Raw genomic sequence first — 26,403 nt, 5'->3', positions numbered from 1 at the left:
TCTATACCCAGCACAGGGCTTGAAGTCATAACCTCTTCAACTTCTTTGTAGAATAGTGATTATTGGAAAATAATACCTTCTAGGGTGTGTGTGTGTGTGTGTGCAGTGTGCAGGAAGTGCTTAACAGTGTCTGACATGCAGTTAGACGCTCAATAAATGTTAGGTATCATCCCCAGAACTCAAAACTTTTCTGGCTAAAACAACCTAACAAAAGTGAGCATTTTGCATAGTAATAACATAATGACATTGCTAAGTATAGTTAATGACTTGAGTTTAGAAGTTCCTCTAAAAGGTTTTATGTTAGGATTTTTTTAGTCTCAACAGTCTCAAGGACCATAGCTGACATATATACGTGTGTATGTGTGTGTGTGTGTGTATGTGTGTGTGTGTGTGTGTGTGTGTATATATATATATTTTTTTTTCCTCTATGTATTCCATTTTTTTTGGATTTATGTGGTTGAATGCATACCATACCCGATATAAGTCTTTTGATGCTTTCTAGTTGGGCTGTCAATAATAACTCTTCACACTTCAGGATTTCAAACTGTACTTCATACAACTGAAGTTGCAGATCATAATAATCAGCTTCTAACTGATCCAATCGTGCTATGGCTTCTGTACCACCCTGCAAACTCTGCATCTGTGTGAAAATAAAATAAAAATATTTCTAGCTGGTGGGGACAAGAAAAAAAAAATCAAGCTATGATTAGAAATGAATATTAGTAATATGGCATAAATCCATGAATCAACTGTTCCAAGAAAAAAACTTGAAGGCAAGAACTAAGATTTTTTAAAAGATAGAAAGATAGTTAATAAAACATAATACAGTTTTGGAAATAACTAGGCAAGTATAGTAAATTAATTCGTATTACAGCTCATGTTTAGAATCTATTATTCTAATTATTATGATATAAATATTAAAAGTGTCCTTTCCTTTCAAAAGTGGATGTGCTAGGATATTCAGTTTTCTTTTCCAAATATGAATGAGATTATGTATGAATGGAAAAGATTAAGCCACACTGGCATAGTTACAACCACAGGATAAAAGTGGAACTATGTTTTGCTCCATGGCCACAACCTGGCTAGGCTCTGGAATCTGGTGAGTGGGGAGCAAGGTAAGTGGGTGTGAGGAAAACAATATGACAGAACTGATTTTCTAGAAATCCCTGCAATCTACTAATAATGGTAACTATTAATATCTTTAAGTAAATGCACTCAGGATCCCATATCCAACTCAGATTTCTAAGCATGTCTTATGAAGTGGTGGTTGGTCTTACATGAGGTTTGCTTGGTTGGTTGATTGGGTTTTGGTCCTGAAAAGACAGGGAGGAAGAGACTTTGCCAGGCATCAGAAGGAAATTACTCTCAGCAAAGTATGCTTCAGATGCTAGTCCCTAACCCCATTATTTCCATGGATTCCTTCTTGGCTCTATGGAGAAAGGTGGCAGTAAGAAGGAGCTGACAGAATGGCTTTTTGGGATTCTGTGAAAGTACAAGCATGTGAGAGAGTAAAGCATTCCTCCCAGAACATTTCTTCTAAGAATATAGTTCTACCACTTTGGCAGTTGAAAGGTTCATGCTTAGAAACTCCAGGATACCGCTGGCACATGTACCAGTGTGCCTTGGGTGAACTAGCAGCATTGGTGAGGAGGCCCTGGCCTCAACTGGAACCCCAGTAAGTAACCACCAAAGGGGTAGAGGAGGAACAGAGAAAAATGAGAGAAATGTTTTGTGACCTCATGTGAGGGGTCATCTGCGGCTTCCAGAATACTGAGGAGATACTTGGCTGGTACTCTTAGGACAGCTGTGGCAGCAAAGATGTTCTTTTTGTTTTTTTTTTTTTTTTAAAGATTTTATTTATTTATTTGACAGAGAGCGATCACAAGTAGGCAGAGAAGCAGGCAGAGAGAGAGGAGGAAGCAGGCTCCCTGCTGAGCAGAGAGCCCAAAGCGGGACTCGATCCCAGGACCCTGAGATCATGACCTGAGCCGAAGGCGGCGGCTCAACCCACTGAGCCACCCAGGCGCCCCAGCAAAGATGTTCTTATTGCTGCAAAATATTCCTTTCAGTTTGGTGAGGTTGGTGAAACATGTTAGCACATGGAGTACATTTTAAACAAGAGTCCAGCCTTTCTTGGGGTACCTGTGTGGTTCAGTTGGTTAAGCCGCTACCTTCAGTCCTGGGATCAAGCCCTGCATTGGGCTCCTTGCTTAGCAGGGAGCCTGCTTTAATCCTCTCCTCCCCAGTCGTGCTCTCTCTCGCAAATAAATCAATAAAATCTTTCAAAAAAAAAAAAAAAAAGAGTCCAGTCTTTCCTTTACATTCTAGATACCCAACACAGTCTTACCGAAGAACAGAGTATTTTTTTAAGCACGTAATTTAAAGTTCCTTTTAAAATGCAAAGCAACATAGGGTGCCTGGGTGGCTTGGGGTCCTAAGAGTAAGCCCCAAGTCAGGCTTTCCACTCAGCAGAGAATCTGTTTCTCTCTCTCCCCCAAAGTCGTGAGCATGCATATGTGCTTTCTCTCTCAAATAAAATCTTTTAAAAAATCCCTGCAAAGCATGGGAAGAACCTAGATGTCCATCAACAGATGAACAGATAAAGAAGATGTGGTATATACACACAATGGAATACTATGCAGCCATCAAAAGAAATGAAATCTTGCCATTTGTGACGATGTGGATGGAACTAGAGGGTATCGTGCTTAGCGAAATAAGTCAATCAGAGAAAGACAACTATCATATGATCTCCCTGATATGAAGAAGTGGAGATGCAATGGGGGGGGCTGGGGGGTAGGAAAAGAAAAAATGAAAGAAGGTGGGACTGGGAAGGAGACAAACCATAAAAGACTCAATCTCAAAAAACAGACTGAGGGTTGCTGGGGGAAAGGGGGACGGGAGAGGGTGGTGGGGATATGGACATTGGGGAGGGTATGTGCTATGAGGAGTGTTGTGAAATGTGTGAACCTGGCGATTCACAGACCTGTACCCCTGGGGATAAAAATACATTATATGTTTATTAAAAAAAAAAAATTAATTAAAAAAAAATCCCTGCAAAGCAACAGTTGGGCTATGATCTAAATGTCCGATGGTATACATTTAAAAATAATCTGGTTAATTAAATACAATGTTATTTAATAAATGTTATAAAAATATTATAAATATTTAATGAATTTATAAGCCAGAGATCTTATTGCATTAGGAAGTATTTTATGATTGACGAACAATAAATATAGAACCACAAAAGGGTTTCATTATAGTGGCTTATAGAGAAAGCTGACAAAATGAAATCCTGCTATTTTTGTCCTAAGTCATAAAATAGGAATCTACATGTGATTTCTTTCCTCAGACTCCCAGTCTCACTTTAAATTATAAACATCCCTTTGCATAATGTCTTGGGTCTCTTACCCAGCTGTGGAGACTATAATTCCAGAATCCATAATCCTCTGTTATCAGCACCAAACTTTCTGTGAGCACAGCATACAAACAAGTGAAATATGTAATGTTAGAAGCTTTATTCCCTAAGGAACTATAATTAGTTAAGATAAAACCTCAGTATAATTAGTTAAGATAAAAACCTCCTCGTAAGATCAGTTCCAGTGACAATGTTTGGACAGAAACCTGGGCTGTTAGTACCATCTTTACTATCTTTAGCTCTCTCTAGCTGGAAAGAACCATGTATGTGCCGTGTCTGTAACACTGTAATAAGGCTTCCCCTTGCACACTCTTAAGTCTGACTCTCTTGTCTACTACTTTGGGTAAGGAAAAAAGTTGGGAGCCCCCTGCTGACATACCTTTACACTGTCGGCCAATATCAAATACCAAACCAAGAAAGGACCGGTTGTTTCCTTACCAGAAGTGACCTCACCCCCAACTTTCTGGTTTACTGAGTTCTATGGATCTGCCATGGTGAGTTTCAAAAAGGACAAAACCTCATCAAAGGATCTGATGAATCCCAACCTCTGAGAAAACAAACAAAAGGGCAGCAGTGGGCATCAGGGCAAGTAAAAGGCTTGTAAGGACTTCAGGAGAGAGAACTTTTACAGGATAAGATAAAGAGAAAGGGATAAGATACAAATCAGGGAAACCTGGAAAAGCAAAACTATCCTCTGAGGTTTATTTAAACTTTAACAGTGATGCAAAATCCTCAGTGAAAGACATGCAGAGATGTGGGAAGGCTATGCTGCACCAAATCTCGTCCCTATATTATCTGTAATTTCCAGACTGAGTTTTCTCCTGGAACCTACTTCAGGTGACGGCCACAGAACTAAGGGAATAGGAATCCAGAGTGAAAGGAGTACTATTTTTGGACAATGGAGCAAGTAGGTGCCACAGTTAGGGTACCTTTTTTTATACCTGAGGACACTGTTTCCCTGGCAAGAAGGAAGCCTAGAAAGTAGGTTAAGCACTCAAAGGAGACAATTGAATGCCAATGAAAACTTTGTTACCTTGAAATTTTACTTAGCTCAACGTTTACCTTCTAACAAAACAAACTTTTTTAAGAAAAAGATCTATTTATGATTTGAGAGAGTGCACCTGTGCATGCAAGAGGGCAAGAGCACATGCACCAGGGGAGGAGCTGAGGGGAAGAGAGAGAGAGAGAATCCCAGGCTGACTCCCCATTGAGTGTGAGACTGACAATCGGCTTGGTCCCAAAAACCAAAGATCACAACCCAAGCCAAAAAAAAAAGTTAGATGCTCAACTGACTCAGTTACCCAGGCGCCCCCTGAATAAACAAAACTTCTGATATCAAGATATCAAGACCCCAAAACAAACTGCCTTCCCACTGTGACCCAAGTAATACTAGCAACATTGGAGCCTGACCCAATTCCTACAAGAAAGGCCTTTCCACTAGACAAAAGTAGGGAGTAGCATTCTAATAAGTATGGAAAAGGAAAGCACAATGTTTTACAGTAAATCTGGCAAGAAAACTTAAGTACCAATGAATATCCATACATCCACATAAGTACATCATGTACAACTGAGCCCACTGATCATTCCCACCAGGCACATTAACAAAAATGGTTTTCTTGTGTACCTATTTTGACTACAGAAAATCATGAAACCAGACATAAAGCAATTTATACAAACTAATGCCCCTGTGCTGCCTTTCACCTTGCTGTGCTAGAAAAACTTTATGACATGTGAGGGGCTATGAAAATAAAGGTTTCAGCGTATCTGTGGGCAGAGTCATTCATTCAAGAAATATTCACTGGGCACCTGGTGCTGTCTGAGTTACAGAGTATGGCAGTTAGCAATAAATGAAGTGAAGGGTCAAAGAGTTGTCATGAAAACCATACATAGCACAATAGAAATAACATTAAAGACAAGTTCAGCAAGCTCTTAACCAAGCCTAGTTCTTTTATTATGTGGCAAAGACAGTTCATAAGAAATGGTATCAGATGAACCTGAGTATACAGTTTGCACCAATAACAGCTACACAAATATGGAGAATACATATAAACAGAAGGAATTATCTGGAATTCCACATTTCAGATCTTAAAAAACTGAAACTAGCCATAATTTCTTTAATGTCAAAACCTAATCTCACAATCCATTTGTAGGAAGATACGATCTGACCTGATGTGAATCCCTATTTATTCCATTTAATAGAAGAATGTTTCATAATTGGAATATTAACACTTGTCTGAAAGTTATATATCCTAACTTAACTGTCTAAAAAATCTGAAAAAGCTAGAATTCTAAACAGATCTGGGGGCATCTGCATGGTTCTGTTGGTTAAACATCTGCCTTTGGCTCAGGTCATGTTCCCAGGGTCCTGCCAACATTCAGAAAGCCTACTTCTCCCTAACAGGTGCCCCACTCATGCTCTATCACTATGTCTCTCTCAAATATATAAAAATATTTTAAATAGATAGATAGATAGATTTGGCCTCAGGGGTTTCAGACAGTGGCTTACAGGCTCGGAGTATAAAGGGTTATGCTTGAAAGTTAAATGAGGTAATACATAAAGCACTAAATATAGGCCTAAAACATTTAAAACTTTCTGTTTACTTTTTTGTAACCAATATCAAAATATATTTGGATGGCTAAAACAGAATTTGATAAGTAATATAAATTAAAACTTTTAGAGTGGATCCCAGCTTTTTGTACTTAGGAGACTCTGAAATTTCTAGCATGCAGATATGGAACAGACTTTAAACATTTTATTAATATATAATTTATTATTTGTTTCAGGGATATAGGTCTGTGATTCATCAATCTTACACAGTTCACAGCACTCACCACAGCACATACCCTCCCCAATGTCCATCACCCAGTTACCCCATCCCTCCCACCCCCTCTCCCCTCCAGCAACCTTCAGTTTGTTTCATGAGATTAATAGTCTCTTATGGTTTGTCTCCCTCTCTGGTTTCATTTTCTTAAAAAAATATTTTATTTATTTATTTGACAGACAGAGATCACAAGTAGGCAGAGAGAGAAGGGGAGGCAGGCTCCCGGCTAAGCAGAGAGCCCGATGCGGGGCTCGATTCCAGGACCCTGGGACCATGACCTGAGCCCAAGGCAGAGACTTAACCCACTGAGCCACCCAGGCACCCCTCTGATTTTGTTTTGTTTCATTTTTCCCCCCTCCCCTATAATCCTCTGTCTTGTTTCTCAAATTCCTCGTATCAGTGAGATCATAGGATAATTGTCTCTGATTGACTTAATTCACTTACCATAACACCCTCTAGTAGAACCCTTTATTAATAAACTAAAAATAAAAGAGCAGCCTGTCTGCCTGGACAAGCACCCCAGCTGCCCTCTGTTCAGACCGTGTCTACCACATCAAAGCTCCTTATGTTGAAACTTTTTGGTCCATCTGAGATGCAACTGTCTTATGCATGGGAATTAAATTTTCCCATCTTTGTATTCCCTTCCTTGATACTTGCCTAATAATGTCTAGTATTTATTGCACTCTTACTCTGCACGCCAGGCATTATGCTAAATGCTTTATATACATTAGCCAGTGGAAACATAACTTTCCTAAAAGGTATACACTAATCATATTTTATATAGAGGTTATCTAATTTACCCAAGGTTATATAAGTTAATGTTTGCAGAATCATGATCTACATTATTCGTTCTAATATAGTAGCCATAAGATGCAGATGGCTATTTTTTACAGATTAAATTAAGATTCTGTTCCTCCTGTCACATAAATCACATTAAGAGCTCAACAGATACCTGGTTAGTAGGTATACTACAAGAAAGTGCAAATATAAAACATTTCCATTGTCATAGGAACTTCTATTGAATAGCACCATCTAGAGCCTAAGCTTATGTCCCCTAGGGTATACTATAAATGTTCTATATATACTTGATGACTTATGTAAAACTGACATGGGGTAATATAACCTTAATCATACTTTAACTATATGCTTTCAGGAGAAAGACAAGAAGGGACACCTAGGTGGCTCAGTCAGTTAAGTGTCTGCCTTTGGCTCAGATCATGATTCCAGGGTCCTGAGATGGAGTTCGGCATCAGACTCCTTGCTCAGTGGCAAGCCTCCTTCTCCTCTTGCCTCTGCCTGCCTCCCACACTGTTTGTGCTCTCTCTCTTTCTCAGGCAAATAAATGCAAAAATCAAAAATAAAAAAAAAAAAGAAGACAAAAGTATGGATTGTAAGGAAGTATCAAGATTGTTATATATTTAGCTCAATATTCTAGCTATTTATGTATGTTCATAAAGATGACCTCAAGGAATGAAAGTTTTTTAAAAACGTGGGGAGTGCCTGGGCAAATCGACTGGTTAAATGTCTGACTCTTGATCTCAGTTCACGGGTGGTGAGTTCAAGCCCGACATAGGGCTACACGCTAGGTATGAAGAATACTTAAAAAAAAAAAAAAAAAAAAAAAAAAAAAGATGGGTAAATTCTCTGCCAAGACAAGAAAGGACACGGATATATTTTTAGAACTTTCAAGAAGGACTGTCATCCAAAGAGTTACCTGGTTAATTCCCAGTTAACCAGAGAACATGGTTAATCAGAAGATAAGAGCAAACATTAAATGAGACGTGATTATATTTTCTAATTTGTTTCATTCTAGCATCTTAATTTGGTATCTCCTATTTCAATTAATAACCACAAACAAAATCCTCTTACTCCATTAATAATCCTTATTTTAATAACACTTCTAACATATATGCTACTCTAACCATGTGTGATTTTACATATTCTCATCTTGCTCCATGTTTTAAGATTTTTTTTTTTTTTTTAATTTGACAGAGGGAGAGAGAGATCACAAGCAGGCAGAGCAGCAGGCAAAGAGAAAGAGGGGGAAGCAGGTTCCCTGCTGAGCAGAGAGCCCAATGTGGGGCTTGATCCCAGGACCCTGAGATCAAGACCGGAGCTGAAGGCAGAGGCCTTAACCCACTGAGCCACCCAAGTGCCCCATCTTGTTCAATGTTTTAAAATATATAACATAATCTGTAAATAATACAGATCTGAAAGTCCAACTGTACTTGCAGAACCAGACTGTGCTATTATTTTTGAACATGGATTGGAGGGGAGGGAGTATACTATTCAAAGAATGGAGTGAAGGAGCTATAACTAGTTAAGCTTACCCTGGGTTCTTTCTAAGATATTAAGTCAAAAAGACACTGATATTTTCAGGAGTTTGATGGGAAAATTTCAACATCAGTGGCAATCTGGGATCAGTGGTTCAGGTATAAATGATGTAGGAACCTACAAAATTTGTGTGCAGAGCTGTGTGTACATGCATATTTATCTTAGTACAGGGCTCCTACCTTTCAAATTCTTAATGGGGCAGGAGTCTGTGACCTAAAAAGGGTAAAAGACCCAGGAACATTTAAGAAGAAAACATATTAAAAGGAATGGTACATACTCTTAAAGAAATTTAAATAATTTTTTTTTAAAGCTTTATTTACTTGAGAAAGAGAGTGCATGTGTTCGTGTGTGTGTGTGTAGTTTGGGAGGGGCAGAAGGAAAGGGAGAAAGAATCTTAAGCAGGCAGACTCTGCACTGAGTATGGAGCCCCATGGAGGGCTCAATCTCACGACCCTGAAACCATGACCTGAGCTGAAACCAAGAGTCAGACATTTAACCGACTGTGCTACCCAAGTGCCCCACAGAAGTTAAGAAATTTAAAGGACAAAGAGAATTTTGCTTAGGTAGGTGAAATTTGTCAGAGTTCATCTGAAAGTTGTGTTTCAAGTTCATCACTACACTCATGGCAAATATTACTAAATATTTAAAAATTTAAAGTATTTTATATTATCACATCAGAAAGAAGTTTTCTATTTAAAAAAAAAAAAAAAACACCTCAAGACATAACATACTGACATTTTTTTAAAGAACAAAATTTTCCCATAATTTAAATCATAGAGTAGTACTGTATTATAAAACCTTCACTGGGAAATCATTTTTTGGGATGGGCTTAATAATGCATATGTGCTGTTTCTCATGAGTAATGTGGTCACCTTAAATTAATGCTAATAAAACTGGTACAGTACATCACAGATATACATAAAACACAATACGTACATTATATACACTCAAGCATTAACCTGGTAAGAATGACTGACAGGTTTACCAAACCCTTGAATTCAAACACAGTCCACAACATTAAGAAGCAGACTATTAAGGTAATGGGGTGGTCCCAGGTAAAATGACCCCACAGATTCTCATCCCATACTCTTGGGGCCCATTTTAGCCCAGCCCTTCTTCTACCACCCTAGACCAACTCCAGTAAGAACAATGTTCTTACATTAGCAAATAATCAGAATTCTTACCCTCAAGCCGTTCTTTTAGGTACCCTGTAACTCAGTGTCAGCTGGCTAGAACAACAAAGCTAGTACATGTGAGGAAGACGAAAATGCTACTCTATTCCACAGGCAATAAAATGCTAGGAATTAAAAACAAAAACCTAACAAGAATGCTAGGATTTTAAGTTCTAAAACTTCTGGAACTTGAAATTCACATACCTAGTCATATAAGGGAGAAAGCTAATCAGGAACATAAGTGGGAACACAAGTGGGACTGAAATCCTTGCCAAGAGATGCCGTATATAGTGTGAAAAAGTTCTAGGACATGACAAGTTACAATTTTACCTTTAACACTAGTAGCAAATGAAACCTAAGGGTAAAAATCACAATTTAAATCATTAACAAAAGGCTTCTTTCTAAGACTAATTATAGCCATAATTGTAAGTTACCTCATACTGTTTTTTAAACAAGAGTTGATAAGCATATGCACTTTTAAAATGTCAATAAGGACTAAAAAAATCTTCACATGAAGAAGAGGAGGCAATTTGTTTTCCCCTACAGACTGCAGTACACTACTCTCAAATATAGCCAGTGTTCTAAAAACCAATATGATCAATCCACAGAATGGCAGCTAATACTTTCAAAGCATGTATCCCACACAAGAGTTCTACCTAGTATTTATAAAGAACTCTTTCAACTTAGCAATAATAATAATAAAAAAAACCAACCCAATTTTAAAATGGGTATAAGATCTGAGTATACATTTCTCCAAAGAAGAGGCCAGTAAGCAAAAGGAAAGATACTTAATACCATGAAGGAAATGCAAATCAAAAACCCCAATGAGATAACCACTTCAAACTCACCAGCGTGCCATAATTTAAAAGAGACAAATTTTAAGTATTAATGATGAGATGAACGATGTGGAGAAATTTTAACTGCTGTACACGGCTTGTGGGAATGTAAATGTACAGCTGCTCAGGAAAACAGTCTGGTAGTTCCTCAAAAAGTTAAACAGCAGTTTGGCTCTTACATATATACCAAGATAAATGAAAACCCTGGGCATGAATGTTTACAGGAGCATTGTTCATTATACCTCCCAAAGTAGAAAGAGCCCAAATGTTCATCAACTGACGGAGGATGCACAAAATGTGGTATTAATCATAGAATACAGTATCATTCTACAAAAACCTAACCTAAACACTCATGCATGCTATAGCAGGGATGAACTGTGAAAGCACTGTGCTGAGTATAAATGTTAAAAAAACAACAACAACAACATATATTTTATGATTCCGTTTATATGAAATATTTCCATTTATATGAAATATAGCAGATTTATAAAAGATTAATGGTCAGGTAAGAAAGTTTAGAGAGGAGATGGGGAATCACTGTTAATGGGGTCAGGTTTATTTCCAGGGTGATGAAAATGTTCTAAGGTTGCTTGTGGTGACACGCGTAATTCTGTTAGTATACTGAACAGCACTGAACCTATATACTTTAAATGAGTGAACGGTATATTTTAATTGAAGCAGAGTTTAGTGAATTTTTAAAATTGTATAGTAAACTTTTTTTTTAACTTAAGTATAGTTGGCAATGTTACATTAGTTTCAGGTGTACACAAGTCATGTCTTAATGCGGTTTTAAAAAACCACTCTGGTCTACAAAGTATAATATGGGCTACATTCCAAGACCCCCAGTGGATGCCTAACACCACAGATAGTACTGAAACCTATATATACTGTTTCTCCTATACATACACACCTACCATGAAGTAAATGATCACAGTATGAGATTAACAGCAATAAAATAAAACAATTACAGCAGTATATTGTAATAAAAGTTATGTGAATGTGGTCTCTCTCTCAAAATATCTTCTTGTACTGTGCTCACTCTTCACCATTCAACTGTGAGGCAAATGGAGGCATTGTGATGCAGCATTGGCTACTACTGATCTTCTGGTAATATATCAGAAGGAGGATCATTTACTTCAGGACTATGGTTGACTGTGGAAAGCAAAACCATGGATAAAAAGGAAGTGTACAATAAATCTAATCAATCAAATTATTTTATTCCAATCTTTCTGAGGTATAATTGCTTTTTTAAAAATAACACAAAGTCAGATGCCTCAACAGTTCATTCTCCTTTGTCCAATAAAAAGCCACACTTCTTGCCTCCTCTAACCAGCTGTTTCAAGATGACTGGAGTACAAAGGCACAACCCATGCATGTACCCTCAGGAGCCCGGGCGTGTGCAGTCTGGATCTGACCATCACCAACTTGCCTTTAATCAGTTCTTAACTACCCAGGAATGCTGTGCAAACCTGAGTAGGTTTTAAAGGAACAATTTCAGATTTCTAAAACATAAATACAGATTAAACTTTCCCCAACTCCCTACTGCCTTCAATTTAAACCTTTTTTGTTACTGAGTGAAGGGTCTACATTCCTGGTATTTACAGTCATTTTTGAGAAATGCTTTGCTTTCTACTATCAGCAATGAAACAATTAGAAAAGTATGTGAGGAAACTGACTAGATTTAAGAATGACTCTCCAGTCAATTCTCTATGAACTGGTCAGAGTCATTATTTCATAAAAATAAATGTGGTTGTGCTGCTCCTTGATGAAAACATTATAGTGACTCCATACTGCTTTTAGGGTGAAATTCAAACTCCTTGGTAGGAGGTAGAAGGACAGCCCCAAATTTTGCTTAATTTTTCAACTTATCTCTCATGACTCCTGGTCTAGGTAACAAGGCTGACTCTTCCTCCCTGCCCGCTAGGGCTCCTGGAACATACTGTTCTCTTCACCTAGGATGCTCTGGTCACAGCTGAGTGCTCCTGCATTGGTCCCCTTTATATATAATGATACCTGCTTATCTCACAGCTTATTTCCACACTGTACATGTCTTGCCCCACCACAAAGAACTCTAAACATTATAGCTACAGCTTATTTAGGCTTTAAAAAGTGTTGGGGGGAAGATGGGGAGACAACGGGTATTAATCATATCTTTATCCCCATCACCCATTAAAATTGTTGGCCAAAAAAACCCCCAAAATAAAAAACACTCCACTTAATAAATGTTTGTTTCATAAATAACTGAGTAGGGACATTTCAGTTGGGGAGAATTCTAAAAGGCAAAAAGATACAAATGAAAGGGAAGAGTTGAAGTTTTGAGCCTGGAGTATCTTGAAGAACTGTGGCTTTAACAGAAAGGAAGATTTAAGAAGATCTAGTAAGAGGAAATGAAGTGGTTTGGTTTTAGAAATACTTCACGCATACTGTATCAGCCAAAGAAAATGACTTCATATTGTTTCAAAACTTCCTTAATAAAATAAGGCAATAAATTACCTTATAATAAATTATCAATTATCTCAAATGAAAATAATGGGAAATAATTCAAAATTTATATAATGATTAAAATATTTTTTATCTCTGAAAAAAAAAAATTTTTTTTTTGATAGAGAGAACAGGAGCAAGGGGAGATAAGAAGCAGGCTTCCTGCCAGGCAGGGAGCCCGATGCAGGACTCGATCCCAGGACTCGATCCCAGGACTCTGGGAATATGACCCAAGCCAAAGGCAGATGCCCAACCAACTGAGCCACCCAGGCACCCTAAAATATGTTTTAATTCTTGGTACAAAACTGAATAGTCATGCCTAAACCATAAAGTCTTACTACACACTATATACAATCTAGAACACCCTCCTAGGTTCATCCTTAACACCAGCTTTAATCTTTAGTCACTTTTAAAACTACACTTGACCCTTGAACAAGATGGAGATTTGTTGCTTCCCATACTTAGAAAATGATCAGCAAAAGACCAATGTAGATATTTGAGTACTCTCTCGTAAAAAGCAATCTGTTCTGGCCCAACTTAATAATAAAACATAACATGTTTAATAGCATTTAAAAATAATGGCCTGGAGGTAATGAAAACTAGTATACATCTAATGGTTTTAATATTTTCATCAAGAGCTGGGCATCAATGGTATATTCCATGTTGCACTGGACAGTATGAGTAAGAATACTAAAACCACTGGTGAACAGGATGACCATGAAAAAAAGTAATTAGGTTTTTTTTTTTTTTTTAAGATTTTATTTATTTGAGAGAGAGAGAGAGAGACAGTGCGGGGAGGGAGAGGGAGGATCCCATGCAGACTTTATGCTGAACTCAATGTGGGGCTCGATCCCATGACCACGAGACCACCAGTCAAAATCAAGAGCCTGATGATCAACTCACTGAGCTATCCAGACACCCAAAAGCGGTTAATTTTTAAAAAATCATTTTAGATACATTTTAAATATGAGCAATCTTCTCAAGGACTTCTAAAACTATTCCTTTCTGCAGGGGTATTCATGAAGAGGTTTTAATAGGTGTAGTCAAGAAAACTGGACCTCTGCTGTAGACCTTTCCTGTTTTTTGTTCCAGCAGGAATAAAATGGGAAGCTCCAAAAGGAAAGGGTTTGAATATAATATAACCAATTCTAACAAAATTCTACTGCCTTAAAATTTTTCTATATTTCTCTGGGTGCTGAAATTTTCTTAATAAAGCACTGAACCTTACAGTACAAAAAAATTTAAAAACAACAAGAAAATTCTAATGTCAACCTCCTTTTTGTTTTAATAGTGTACTGCAGCCTACAACCACACTGTGATGCTGTTAGAGTACCTCATATGTCTAACTCCTCTATTAGGAGGATAACTCCTGTTATCATCTCATGGAGACAATGCAAAATTAACAACTGCCTGCAGTGTCAGAAAAACGCTACTCTTGTACAAAGATAAAAAACAAATCACAAATCTTTTTAAATTTTATATGTATTTTTTTTTTTTACCTCTTCTTTTAGTGCATGTTTCCTCTGCTCCAAACAGATCTCCTTTGCTCTCATCATCTGCAGAGTCTCCTTAGAAACCGCGTATTGGAGTTTTTCCATACGTTCTGCAGCTGCTGCCCATGATGCTTTACCAAATTTCTTCTGATCTGCTCGCATTCGATCGTACACAGCTATTAATAATAATTTTTAGAGACATTAAGAAACAAGACAACTTGATATTAAAAATTTCAAAGTTTTAGATCTCACTGACCGTACACATAAACATATAAATCCTACTCCCTTAAGTTACCTGTTAGCAGTTCTAAAATATAACAACATATCTTAGAGTCTATTATCTTCAATAAGAATACTAAATAATTGGGGTGCTTGGGTGGCTCAGTGGGTTAAGCCTCTGCCTTCAGCTCAGGTCATGATCTCAGGGTCCTGGGATGGAGCCCTGCATCAGGCTCTCTGCTCAGTAGGGAGCCTGCTTCCTCCTCTCTCTCTGCCTGCCTCTCTGCCTACTTGTGATCTGCCAAATAAATAAATAAAATCTTAAAAAACAAAAGAATGCTAAATAATCATCCTCAGAAATAACTTGTGAAGATAAGGAACTGAGTTGTCAGATTTTAAAACTTTCCTTTTTATTTATTTAGTTTTTGAAGATGTTATTTATTTGGCAGAGCACAAGCAGGTGGAGCAGCAAGCAGAGGGAGAGGGAGCAGACTTCCCAACAAGCAGAACCCAACGTGGGGCTTAATCCTAGGATCTGGGGATCATGACCTGAGGCAAAGAAGGATGCTTAACAGACTGAGTCACTCAGACACCCCAGATTCTAAAAACTTTAAAAATGTTCTTACACATGTTTAGTGTTATTAAATTTCAAAGGTTTTTTTTTTTTTTTTACTTTTTTAGATTTTATTCGTTCATTTGTCAGAGAGAAAGTGAGAGAGAGAGAGAGCGCGCGCACGCATACATGTGAAAACAAGACAGAGGAATGGCACACAGAGGGAGAACATGCTCCCCTGCCTGATGCAGGGCTCCATCCAAGGACTCTGGGATCATGACTGGAGCTGAAGGCAGATGCTTAATCAAATGAGCCACCCAGGCATCCCTCAAAGGTTTTATACATACTTTATAAAGGTTTATATTTCTTATTGGGTACATTAACTAAAATGAGAATCTTAACTATTCAAGATTATTTGAAATTATTTAAATTCACATGTTAATCTTATTCTGAGTTCCTCCAAAAATACTATAATGATCTGATGAAGGAAAAAATAAATCCTAGATGTTAGCATGGAGCTTATTCTGAGGTTAGAGTTGGAGCAGTACAACCAACACCCAACTTCCTCTCCCACAGCCCCCAAAAAGGAAAAGAAAAAAGTAACTTTTTATTTGCCACAACAGAGCCCTATCTCAAGAGATACTTTTTGAGAATCAAAGAGATAGTATTTTCTCCAGTTAAAGATTTATCACTGATTGTACAGTCGTGGCTTATCCTGGGTCCTATACAATTAAACCAACCACCCTATGCCTAACCACTTTAACAGGTCAGAGACACATTTATTACAAAAGAGGTAGCAGTCTGTTTAGCACTGAACTAGTCTGGCTCTTGAAGTTACTACACATTCACTAGTAGTATCTTTTATATGTAAGTGGTAATTCTGTACTGCTACTAAGTCCTAACCATCTTTTGCAAGGAAGTATATCTCATTAAATCTCTGTCTCTGAGTTTTATGAAATCTTAATTTTTTTTTACAATAATACGTTTACATACATAAAAATTAAAACTGTATAGGCAGTCTTTTAAAGTTTCTGAGGCTCAGCTCTCCCTAACCCCTTAATCTCAATGACCGGATATAAACAATTTGTAATTATTTCTGGTGGTTACTTCCATATAGAAATAGGTTTTATAAACCAGTATTTTTCCCTAAAAATTGACTGCTTCTCAATTTAGTCTTTAAAAACTACCTGTTGAGTTCCTATTATAACAGATGAGGAACTGTGCTTAGATTCTCATTCTCCTCTCAATATAGTTAAATCGGTTCTTTTGGTTTCAGATTTTCTGTAGCCTTCAAGTGCTGACATCAAAGGGATTTTTCCAATGCATAGTCTTGCTCTGAATCTCAATTTTAGGCTTTCTAACAAAATCTCCTCATTGGCTGAATACAAATGATTTTGCCATTTTTAATTTCTACCTATCTTTTAAAACTGTATTATACTATTTTTGCAACCATAAGATCAATATAGTAGTATAATGTAGGAAAACAAAAATCAGAGGATTTGGAATGAAATAATAAATTCCCAAATTCACTTGTAATTGACATGTAACTTTTGGCAAGAAACTTCATTGTTCTGGGGCTCAATTCCCCTGCTTATGAAAAAAGGAAATATAGTATCTAGTCCAAAAGTTTTTGTGAAAAGTACATGAGATAATGACAGTTATTCAAACATTTCTTTCACTTCACATGACACCATCACTCTCTTATTCTCCATTTTAGTGTCAGGAGCAGCTTCCTGTCCTAATTCAGTCTCATGTTGTTACCACAGGAGCTAATCGAGATACTTTGTCATCTAATACCTTGCCTAGAACATATTCTTATATCTCACTGTTATTCTCTTCACTTGAAATTATTTTCCCCGAAAGTTCAGAAATACTAAGAGTAACAGAGAAAAACTGTTTGTGAATGTAAAATGCTTGGAATACTCCTAGAACACTATTGGGATATCTCTAAAACAGATTCTTCTCTCCCTCTGCTGGCAGTCATAAAGATTTTTGCTAAGTGGACCTTTCACATTTTCAGAGAAACAACTCTCTAATAATAGTGTATGATAATCTGTATGTGTAAAAAAAAGCTCTGAAGGCAATGCAGTTCTGGTGTTCACAAAATAAGTTATGTTTATTTTTAAAAAGTTTAACATGATAACATGTATACCTGTCAGAAATGAGCCCATTTAAGATAGTTTTAAAAGCTAAGGATTAGGGGCGCCTGGGTGGCTCAGTTGTTAAGCCCCTTGCCTTCAGCTCGGGTCATTATCCCACGGTCCTAGGATCGAGCCCCACGTTGGGCTCCCTACTCAGTGGGGAGTCTGCTTCTCTCCCTCCCACTCCCCCTGCTTCCGTTCCCTTTCTGTGTCTTTCTCTGCCAAATAAATAAATAAAATCTTAAAAAAAAAAAAAAAAAAGCTAAGCAATAATAGGGGCAACTGGGTGGCACAATTAAGCGTCTGACTCTTGATTTCAGCTCAGGTCATAATCCCAGGATCTTGACATTGGGCCCCACCTCCAGCTCTGTGCTGTGCTCAAGGTTTGCTGAATATTCTCTTTCCTTTTCCCCTTGCCCTTCCTACTCACACACTCCCTCCCTCCCTCCCCCTCTCTCTCAATCTCCCTCTAAAATAAATAAATCAATCTTCAGAATAAAAGCTAACAATAATACATGAAATTAGGTGGACATCTGCCTCTGCAAATGAAAAAAAGTAAAATAAAAGGGCATGTTTTACTCTTCCTCTAAAATGAGAAATTAGAAAGTTACCTTCTGATTGGAAATATAAAGGACAGCTATTACTATCAGCAGCATAAAGCCACAGAGAGTTCATTCTGTTTCCCTGACATGGGAAGAAGGAAACACACTCAGAAAAGGAAAATAAAGGAAAATTAAATGGCCAAGCAAATATATCTCTGTTTGGGTCCAAAAGCTTCCTGCCAGGATAAAGTCAACAGAATTGAGACATAAAGAAGTTTACGGTGACTCTAATGAAGAATTTGGAACCCTATAATGATGGCTGTCATAGACAGAAATGTTTTGCTTAAAATTGGAGAAGTATAAAATAAGAGCAATCATCAAAATTGTATAGAGCCAGAAATAAAAATCATATATAAAAAATACATATGGAATCACTGCAATTCTGTAATAAGTCATATATAGGAAAAAAACAGGAAAGAACCACAAAGCGGTTGCACAGGCAGAAGAATTACAAATTACTAATATTCTAAATTTTCTATAATTCTTACATATTTTCTATAATGCTTACATATTTTAAATTTTATTTATTTGAGAAAGAGAGAAGGGAAGGGGCAGAGAGAGAGGGAATTTTACTTTTTTTCACTTTAAAAAAATTAACATATAATTTATTATTTGTTTCAGGGATATAGGTCTGTGATTCATCAGTCTTACACAATTCACAGCACTCACCATTTAGCACATACCCTCCCCAATCACCCAGCCACCCCATCCCTCCCACCCCCTCCACTCCAAGAACCCTCAGTTTGTTTCCTGAGATTAAGAGTCTCTTCTGGTTTGTCTCCCTCTCTGGTTTCATCTTGTTTCATTTTTCCCTCCCTCCCCCTATGATCCTCTGTCTTGTTTCTCAAATTCCTCATATCAGTGAGATGATATGGTAATTACCTTCTCTGACTGACCTATTTCACTTAGCGTAATATCCTTTAGTTTCATCCAGGTCATTGCAAATGCCAAGATTTCAATTTTTGATGGCTGCATAATATTCCACTACATACATACATATATATACACACACACACACACACATACATACTACCTCTTCTTTATCCATTCATCTGTTGATGGACATCTAGGCTCTTTCCATAGTTTGGCTATTGTGGACACTGTTGCTTTAAAGATTGGGGTGCACATGCCCTTTCAGATCACTGCATTTGTACTGTTAGGGTAAATACCCAGTAGTGCAATTGCTGGGTCGTAGGGTAGCTGTTTTCAGTTTTCTGAGGGAACTCCATACTGTTTTCTAGAGTGGCTACACCAGGCTGTATTCCCACCAACAGTGTAGGAGGGTTCCCCTTTCTCTGCATTTTTTTTTTTTAAAGATGTTATTTATTTATTTTGACAAAGAGAGAGAGATCACACAAATAGGCAGAGAGGCAGGCAGAGGGGTTGGGGGGAAGCAGGTCCCCTGCCGAGCAGAGAGCCCCCAATACGGGGCTCAATCCCGGGACTGTAAGAGCATGACCTGAGCCGAAGGTAGAGGCTCAACCCACTGAGCCACCCAGGAGTACCCCCCCACCCCGCTTCTCTGCATTCTTGCCAACACCTGTCATTTCCTGACTTGTTAATTTTAGCCATTCTGACTGATGTGGGGTGGTATCTCACTGTGGTTTTTATTTGTATTTCTCTGATGTCAAGTGATGTTGAACACTTTTTCATGTGTCTCTTGGCCGTTTGGATGTCTTCTTTGCAGAAATGTCTGTTCATGTCTTCTGCCCAGGTCGTGATCTTGATTGGAGTCTTTGTTCTTCCAATGTTGAGTTTGGTAAGTTCTTTATAGATTCTGGATACTAGCCCTTTATCTGATATGTCATTTGCAAATATCTTCTCTTGATTGGAGTCTTCGTTCTTCCAATGTTGAGTTTGGTAAGTTCTTTATAGATTCTGGATACTAGCCCTTTATCTGATATGTCATTTGCAAATATCTTCTCCCATTCTGTCTGTTGCCTTTTGGTTTTGTTGACTGTTTCCTTTGCTGTGCAAAAGCTTTTTATCTTGATGAAGTCCATCAGTTCATTTTTGCCCTTGCTTCCCTTGCCTTTTGCGATGCATCTAGGAAGAAGTTGCTGCGGCTGAGGTCAAAGAGATTGCTGCCTGTGTTCTCCTCTAGGATTTTGATGGATTCCTGTCTCACATTGAGGTCTTTCATCCATTCTGAGTCTATTTTTGTGTTTGGTGTAAGGAAATTGTCCAATTTCATTCTTCTGCATGTGGCTGTCCAATCTTCCCAATGCCATCTGTTGAAGAGATTGTCTTTTTTCCACTGGACATTCTTTCCTGCTTTGTCAAAGATTCACTGGCCATAGAGTTGAGGTCCATTTCTGGGTTCTCTATTCTGTTCCATTATCTATGTGTCTGTTTTTGTGCCAGTACCATACTGTCTTGATGACAGCTTTGTAATAGAGCTTGAAGTCTGGAATTGTGATGCTGCCAGTTTTGGTTTTTTTTTTTCAACACTCCTCTGGTTACTTGGGGTCTTTTCTAGTTCCATAAACATTTTAGGACTATTTGTTCCATTTCTTTGAAAAAAGTTGATAGTATTTTGAAAGGGATTGCATTAAATGTGTAGACTGCTCTAAGTAGCATAGACATTTTCATAATATTTGTTCTTCCAATCCATGAGCATGGAACGTTTTTCCATTTTTTTATGCCTTCCTCAATTTCTTTCATGAGTATTCCATAGTTCTCTGAGTACAGATTCTTTGGAGAGGGAGAGAATTTTAATCAGACTCCCCACTGAGCAAGGAGCCCAACATGGGGCTGGATCCCAGGAGTCTGAGATCCTGATCTGAGCCGAAATTAAGAGTCAGAAGCTTAACCAACTGAACAACCCAGGTGCCCCTATAATGGTTATATATTTTTAACCATAATGCAAACTTTCTCTTTTAAACAATAATGTACCTAAAAACACAGAAAGCAGACTCTAAACCAAATTTACTGAAAATTATTTCATAAATTTGGTGTACAGTAAGAAATCTTTAAACCTTAAAATGAACTATTATTAACATTTTTTTTTAAAGATTTTATTTACTGCTTGACAGACAGAGATCACAAGTAGGCAGAGAGGCAGGCAGAGAGAGGGGAAGGGAAGCAGGCTCCCTGCCGAGCAGAGAGCCCGACACGGGGCTGGATCCCAGGACCCTGGGATCATTACCTGAGCTGAAGGCAGAGGCTTTAACCTACTGAGCCACCCAGGTGCCCCTATTACTAACATTTTAATGTACTGTAGTTATCATTTATTTTTTAAATTGTCATTATGCTCTAAGGTGAATACCCACAAATGCGATTCTTAGTTCATACAGTAAGCACATCTTTAACTTACCAAGAAATTGCACCGCAATTGGCTCAGTTAGTTAAGCATCTACCTTGGGCTTGGGTCATGATCCCACAGTCCTGGTATTAAGCCCCACATCAGGGAGTCTGCTTTTCTCTCTCCCTCTGCATGTGCTCTCTTTCACTCTATCTACCTCAAATAAATAAATATTTTAAATATTGCATTCATTTTCCAGAGACTGTACAATTTTACATTACAGCCAGCAATAGAGGAAGGGTTCTTTAGTTATTCTACATCCTTGTCTACCCTTGATATTGTTAGTATTTTTTTTTTATTTTAGCCATTCTAACAGGCATGTGTCGCTACCTCATTGTGATTTTAATTTGTATACTAATGACTGATGGCCTTGAACATCTTTTCTGGCGCTAAAATGCAGAGTAAATGGCCATGTGTTGTGAGTTTATTATTCTCTATTCTATCCCAATGATTCACAGTCTATCCCTTCCATTATACCATGTCACAGTGACTCTATAATTTATAAAGTCAGGTAACATGTCTCTGGTTTTCTATTTTTCTAAACTGTTTTAGGTATTTTAGTTACTTTGCTTTTCCATGTAAATTGGAATCAGCCTGTTTATGTTTATAGGAAAAAGTCCTGCTTTTTGGCAGGTACCGTGTTGAGTCTATAGATTGCTTTGGAGAGAACAGACATCATTACTATGTTGGATGTTCCAATACATGAACACAACATGTCTATCCATTTACTTAGATCTGTGATTTCTTCCTCATGTTATCTAATTGCAAGCACTATGAATCCTGTACATGTTTTGTCAGACTTTTATAAATGGAATTTTTAAAAACATTTCTATTTCCAACTATTCATTGCCTATATAAATAGGATGCATTTCTGGGTGCTGACCATATTTTCTGTTACCCTGAGAAAGTCACTTGGTAGTCTGAAGTTTTTAAAAATAGATTCTAGGGGCGCCTGGGTGGCTCAGTGGTTAAGCGTCTGCCTTTGGCTCAGGTCACGATCCCAGGGTCCTGAGATCGAGCCCTGAGCATCGGGCTCTCTGCTCAGCGGGAAGCCTGCTTCTCCCTCTCCCACTCCCCCTGCTTGTATTCTTCCTCTCACTGTGTTTCTCTCCATCAAATAAATAAACAAAACCTTTTAATAAATAAATAAATAAATAAATACATATTCCATACAATTTTCAACATGAACAGTATTATCTAAAATAGAAACCACTTTATTTCTTCCTTTCCAACTGGAAGCTGATTTCTTTTTCTTGCCTTATTATAACTAAGATTTGTTATATTACACTGAATAAGAAAGAGGGGTCAAGACTAACATCCTAGACTTTGTACCTATTTTGGGGGGAAGCATTCAGTCTTCCACATTAAATGCAATGTTGGCTATAGGGTTTTTGCAGGTGTGCTTTATCAGACTTAAAGAAGTTCTTTTCTATTCCTGGTTTGCTGAGTGTTTTCGTCACACACAGCATGCTGTATTTTGTCAAATGATTTTTCAGCATTAACTGATATGATTAACCATACTTTTTTTTTTTTTTTTAAGAAGACTAAAGCTTCTCAAACTCAGCACTTTAGACCTTCTGAGCCAGAAAATTCTTTGTCATAGACTGGGCTGTCCTATGTAACATAAGATGTTTCACATAATCCATGGCTCTACTAAATGCTAGTAACACTCTTAGTAGTTGTGACAACCAAAATGTCAGAGACTGACCAGAGACTTTAATCCAGAGACTGTTAAATGTCCTTTTGCATGGCGCAATCACCTTTAGTTAAAAACCACTGCAGTGGGGCGCTCGGGTGGCTTAGTTATTTGAGTGTCTGCCTTCAGCTCAGGTCACAATCACGGGGTCCTGGGACCCCTGCAACGGGTCCTCAGCTCAGCAGGGAGTTTGCTTCTCCTTCTCCCTCTGCACTTCCCCTGCTTGTGCTTTCTTTCTCTCTCAAAATAAATAAAATCTTTAAAAATAAAAAAAGAAAATAAAGCATTTACTCTTCCCATGAATATGAAAATCCTCTTGTCAAAGTCTACAATATTGCAGTTCTGATAAGAATTACATTAGTTTGGGAAGAAATGATTTTTCAAAAAGGATGATAGTATTATCTTAGAGAAAAGTAACTGACTATACACCCAAAAGATTTCTGAATAATAATGAGGGTTAATTGATAAATGTAGGTAATAAATTTTATTATGAAGCTATTATCATTAATCAGAGCATAAGAAAAGGCTTATCATTGGAAAAGAGAGTCCAGAAAGAAATCCAAGTACATAAAAGAATTTTACTAGGTTTTGACTATTTGGAAGAGTACAGAAACTAACTTCAGGTATAAATAACAATTCAAAGATTAAACTGCTATTGAAGGATTTTCATGGCCACCCATGGAAGGAAGTTGAAAGAAATGGACCTTCAAAGACCTTGCCCTATGACTCTCTTCATTTGGCTTGTCTTGATTTTTACAATTTATAAACTGTAATTCTAAGCATGTACTTTCCTGAGTTCTGTGAGTCATTGTAGCAAATGATCAAACCTAAAAAGGCCGTGCAAACCCCCAAGTTTGTCATCAGTTGGTGAGAAGTGCAGAAGGCCCAGGGACCCTCTAAGGTTCCAAGTAGTGTCTTAAATGTGGGCAGTTTCATCGCATAAGCTGTGGGGTAACAGGTTAGTGTCAGAATTGACTTATGCTACACTAATACCCAATTACTAATTTTTAAAGGTGGAGTATGTGTAAACACATGCCCAGAAAAGACTGAAAGGATCTACCATAATTTACTAATAGTGATCTTTTTTATCTACTAGGACTATGAGTAGTCTTAATACATTTTTCTATAGAACTCCTGCAAACATGAAATATTTCAGTCATTTTCAAAAATATCTAACAAGAATAACTTTACTAGGAAACTCACCTTTTTGTGCTTTCGCTGTGATTTCAAAATACTTGACAGTAAGATCTTGAATAGACAGCACAGCCATGTGAGCTTTTCGCTGCCAATCAGCATCTTCTTTTTGTAGACTTTCAATTCTTCGGGGACCCAGATAATCATTCTCCATGGAAATCTTTAGACAGAAAAAAGGAAAATTAAGAGGGCCATTTCTTTCTTTTCTTCTTCCTCTCTTTTTGAAAGATTTTATTTGACAGAAACAATGAGACAGGGAACACAAGCAGGGGGAGTGGAAGAGGGAGAAGCAGGATTCCCGCTGAACAGGGAGCCCAATGCAGGGCTCAATCCCAGGACCCTGGGACTACGACCTGAGCCCAAGGCAGATGCTTAAGGGCTGAGCCACCCAGGAGCCCCTTTCTTTTTCTTTCTTCATTCCTTAAACATTTACTGAATGTTCACAATCAGGCAGGCATTGTGTCTCAGGCTAAAACAAACAATACTTGTTTTCTCTTGCCCTAGAGTATAAGCCATTAACTTATTAAAAAAAAAATAAATTAATAATAGTGTTAAAGACCTCTGACACAGAAATTTGTTCCCCATTCCTTTCTCTATCTTCTTTTTCACCCTTCCCCTCCTTCATATATAAATAAAGTACATACAGCAAAATATAAAGATGTTATTTTGGGGTGCTGAGATAACAAGAAATATATTTCCTACTTTATGATAATTATATTTTCAGGTTAAAAATTATTTGTATCACTAAATACTTATTTTATAACTGACATAAATAATTGAAAACTCAGATTTTTAAGGCTGATAATTTATAAAAATCAGCCCATCTATGCACTAAAGATCTCTGGGCAAAAGTAACAGACAAAATTAATGATTACTTGCAAGAGTTACAAATAAAACAAAAGAACAAAGCAGAGCTAAAAATCGAATGATGGACAGGGAGGTACTAGATGAATGCTAAAGTAAAATTCACAGACGTGACAGTATTAATATAAAAACATATAAAAACACTACACAGCTATGTTTAACATGGAAGAAAGGTGAAATCCAGGAAGACTAGGAATGGATCCTCTGTGCACTCCATCCTGCTTTATCATATAGTGTGAAAAGACTGCTTAAAAAATTAAATGAGAACATCTTATTAGGATGATAAAAAAAAAAAAAAAAAAACATAGAGAAAGGTATTAATCCACCCTGGCATATTTCTAAAAAACTAATCAACTATCATGAGCCACCAAAAAAGTTGTAAAAAAAATTTTAAGAGGTAGAAATAATACAGGCCATATTCTCTAAATGGTGCAATTAACAAATTAAAAGAACAGTCTGAACCCAAAATAAAATTTTAATCACCAGGAAATATAACCTAGAGGAAGATAACATTTGGTTTTGATCTTGAAAATATACAAAAATATACAAATATACAAAAATATACAAAAAACAGTATACTGCTCCTTAAGCAAATGAAGAGGTTTCCAGATAGAGGAGGAAATATACCAGGTGCAAGCGCACCTGGTTCAGAAGCCAGCACACAATGAGCAATTTCTAATAAGCAGTGTTATGAACGGACAATAGCAAGGCACAAGAAGGGATCAAGAATGACTAGAAGGGCATCTGGGTAGCTCAATTAAACTAAGCTTCTGACTTTGGTTCAGGTCATGATCTGGGACAGAGCCCCACGGGGGCTCTGCTTCTCCCTCTACCACTCCACCTGCTTGTGTGTGCACGCTCTCTTTCTCTCTCCCAAATAAAAATCTTTAAAAAAGAAAGAAAAACAATGACTAGAAAAAAATTGGGGGGTGCCTAACTGGCTCAGTTGGTGGAGCATGAGACCTCATCTCGGGCTGGAAGATGGAGTCCTACACTGGGTGTAGAGATTAATTAAAAAAATAAATACAATCTTAAAGAAATATCTGTATATAGAACTGCCATTTCCTCAAGAATTAAACAATGAAGGAGTAGTTGGTTTCATTAAGTTTGATTCTGCAAAAGCCATGGCTAGAGATATAAATTTAGGTGGCTTGCCATACAGATGACATTTACAGCCATCAGAGTGAATGAGGTTATCTAAGGAAGTCATGAGAAAAAGGGTCATGATTGAACCCTAAGGAATACTGACTGTAAAGCTGGGTCAACAGCCCACAGAA

The 26,403-nt window shown here is 37.5% G+C and overlaps 1 protein-coding gene across 1 annotated transcript in view; it reads right to left on the bottom strand.

The window, feature by feature from the left end:
- Positions 1-26,403, bottom strand: part of JMY (junction mediating and regulatory protein, p53 cofactor) — a 115,795-nt gene that overhangs the window by 32,062 nt on the left and 57,330 nt on the right. The window contains exons 3-5 of the mRNA XM_059175321.1: positions 24,272-24,422; positions 14,560-14,729; positions 475-640 (exon numbers count right to left, since the gene is read on the bottom strand). Of these exons, the coding sequence (XP_059031304.1) occupies positions 475-640; positions 14,560-14,729; positions 24,272-24,422 (487 nt within the window). The remainder of the gene's footprint in view (positions 1-474; positions 641-14,559; positions 14,730-24,271; positions 24,423-26,403) is intronic.

Source organism: Mustela lutreola, chromosome 5 (genome assembly GCF_030435805.1).
Source record: "Mustela lutreola isolate mMusLut2 chromosome 5, mMusLut2.pri, whole genome shotgun sequence".
In the NCBI taxonomy this organism is placed as follows: domain Eukaryota; kingdom Metazoa; phylum Chordata; class Mammalia; order Carnivora; family Mustelidae; genus Mustela; species Mustela lutreola.
This window is presented reverse-complemented; position numbering and strand designations above follow the sequence as displayed.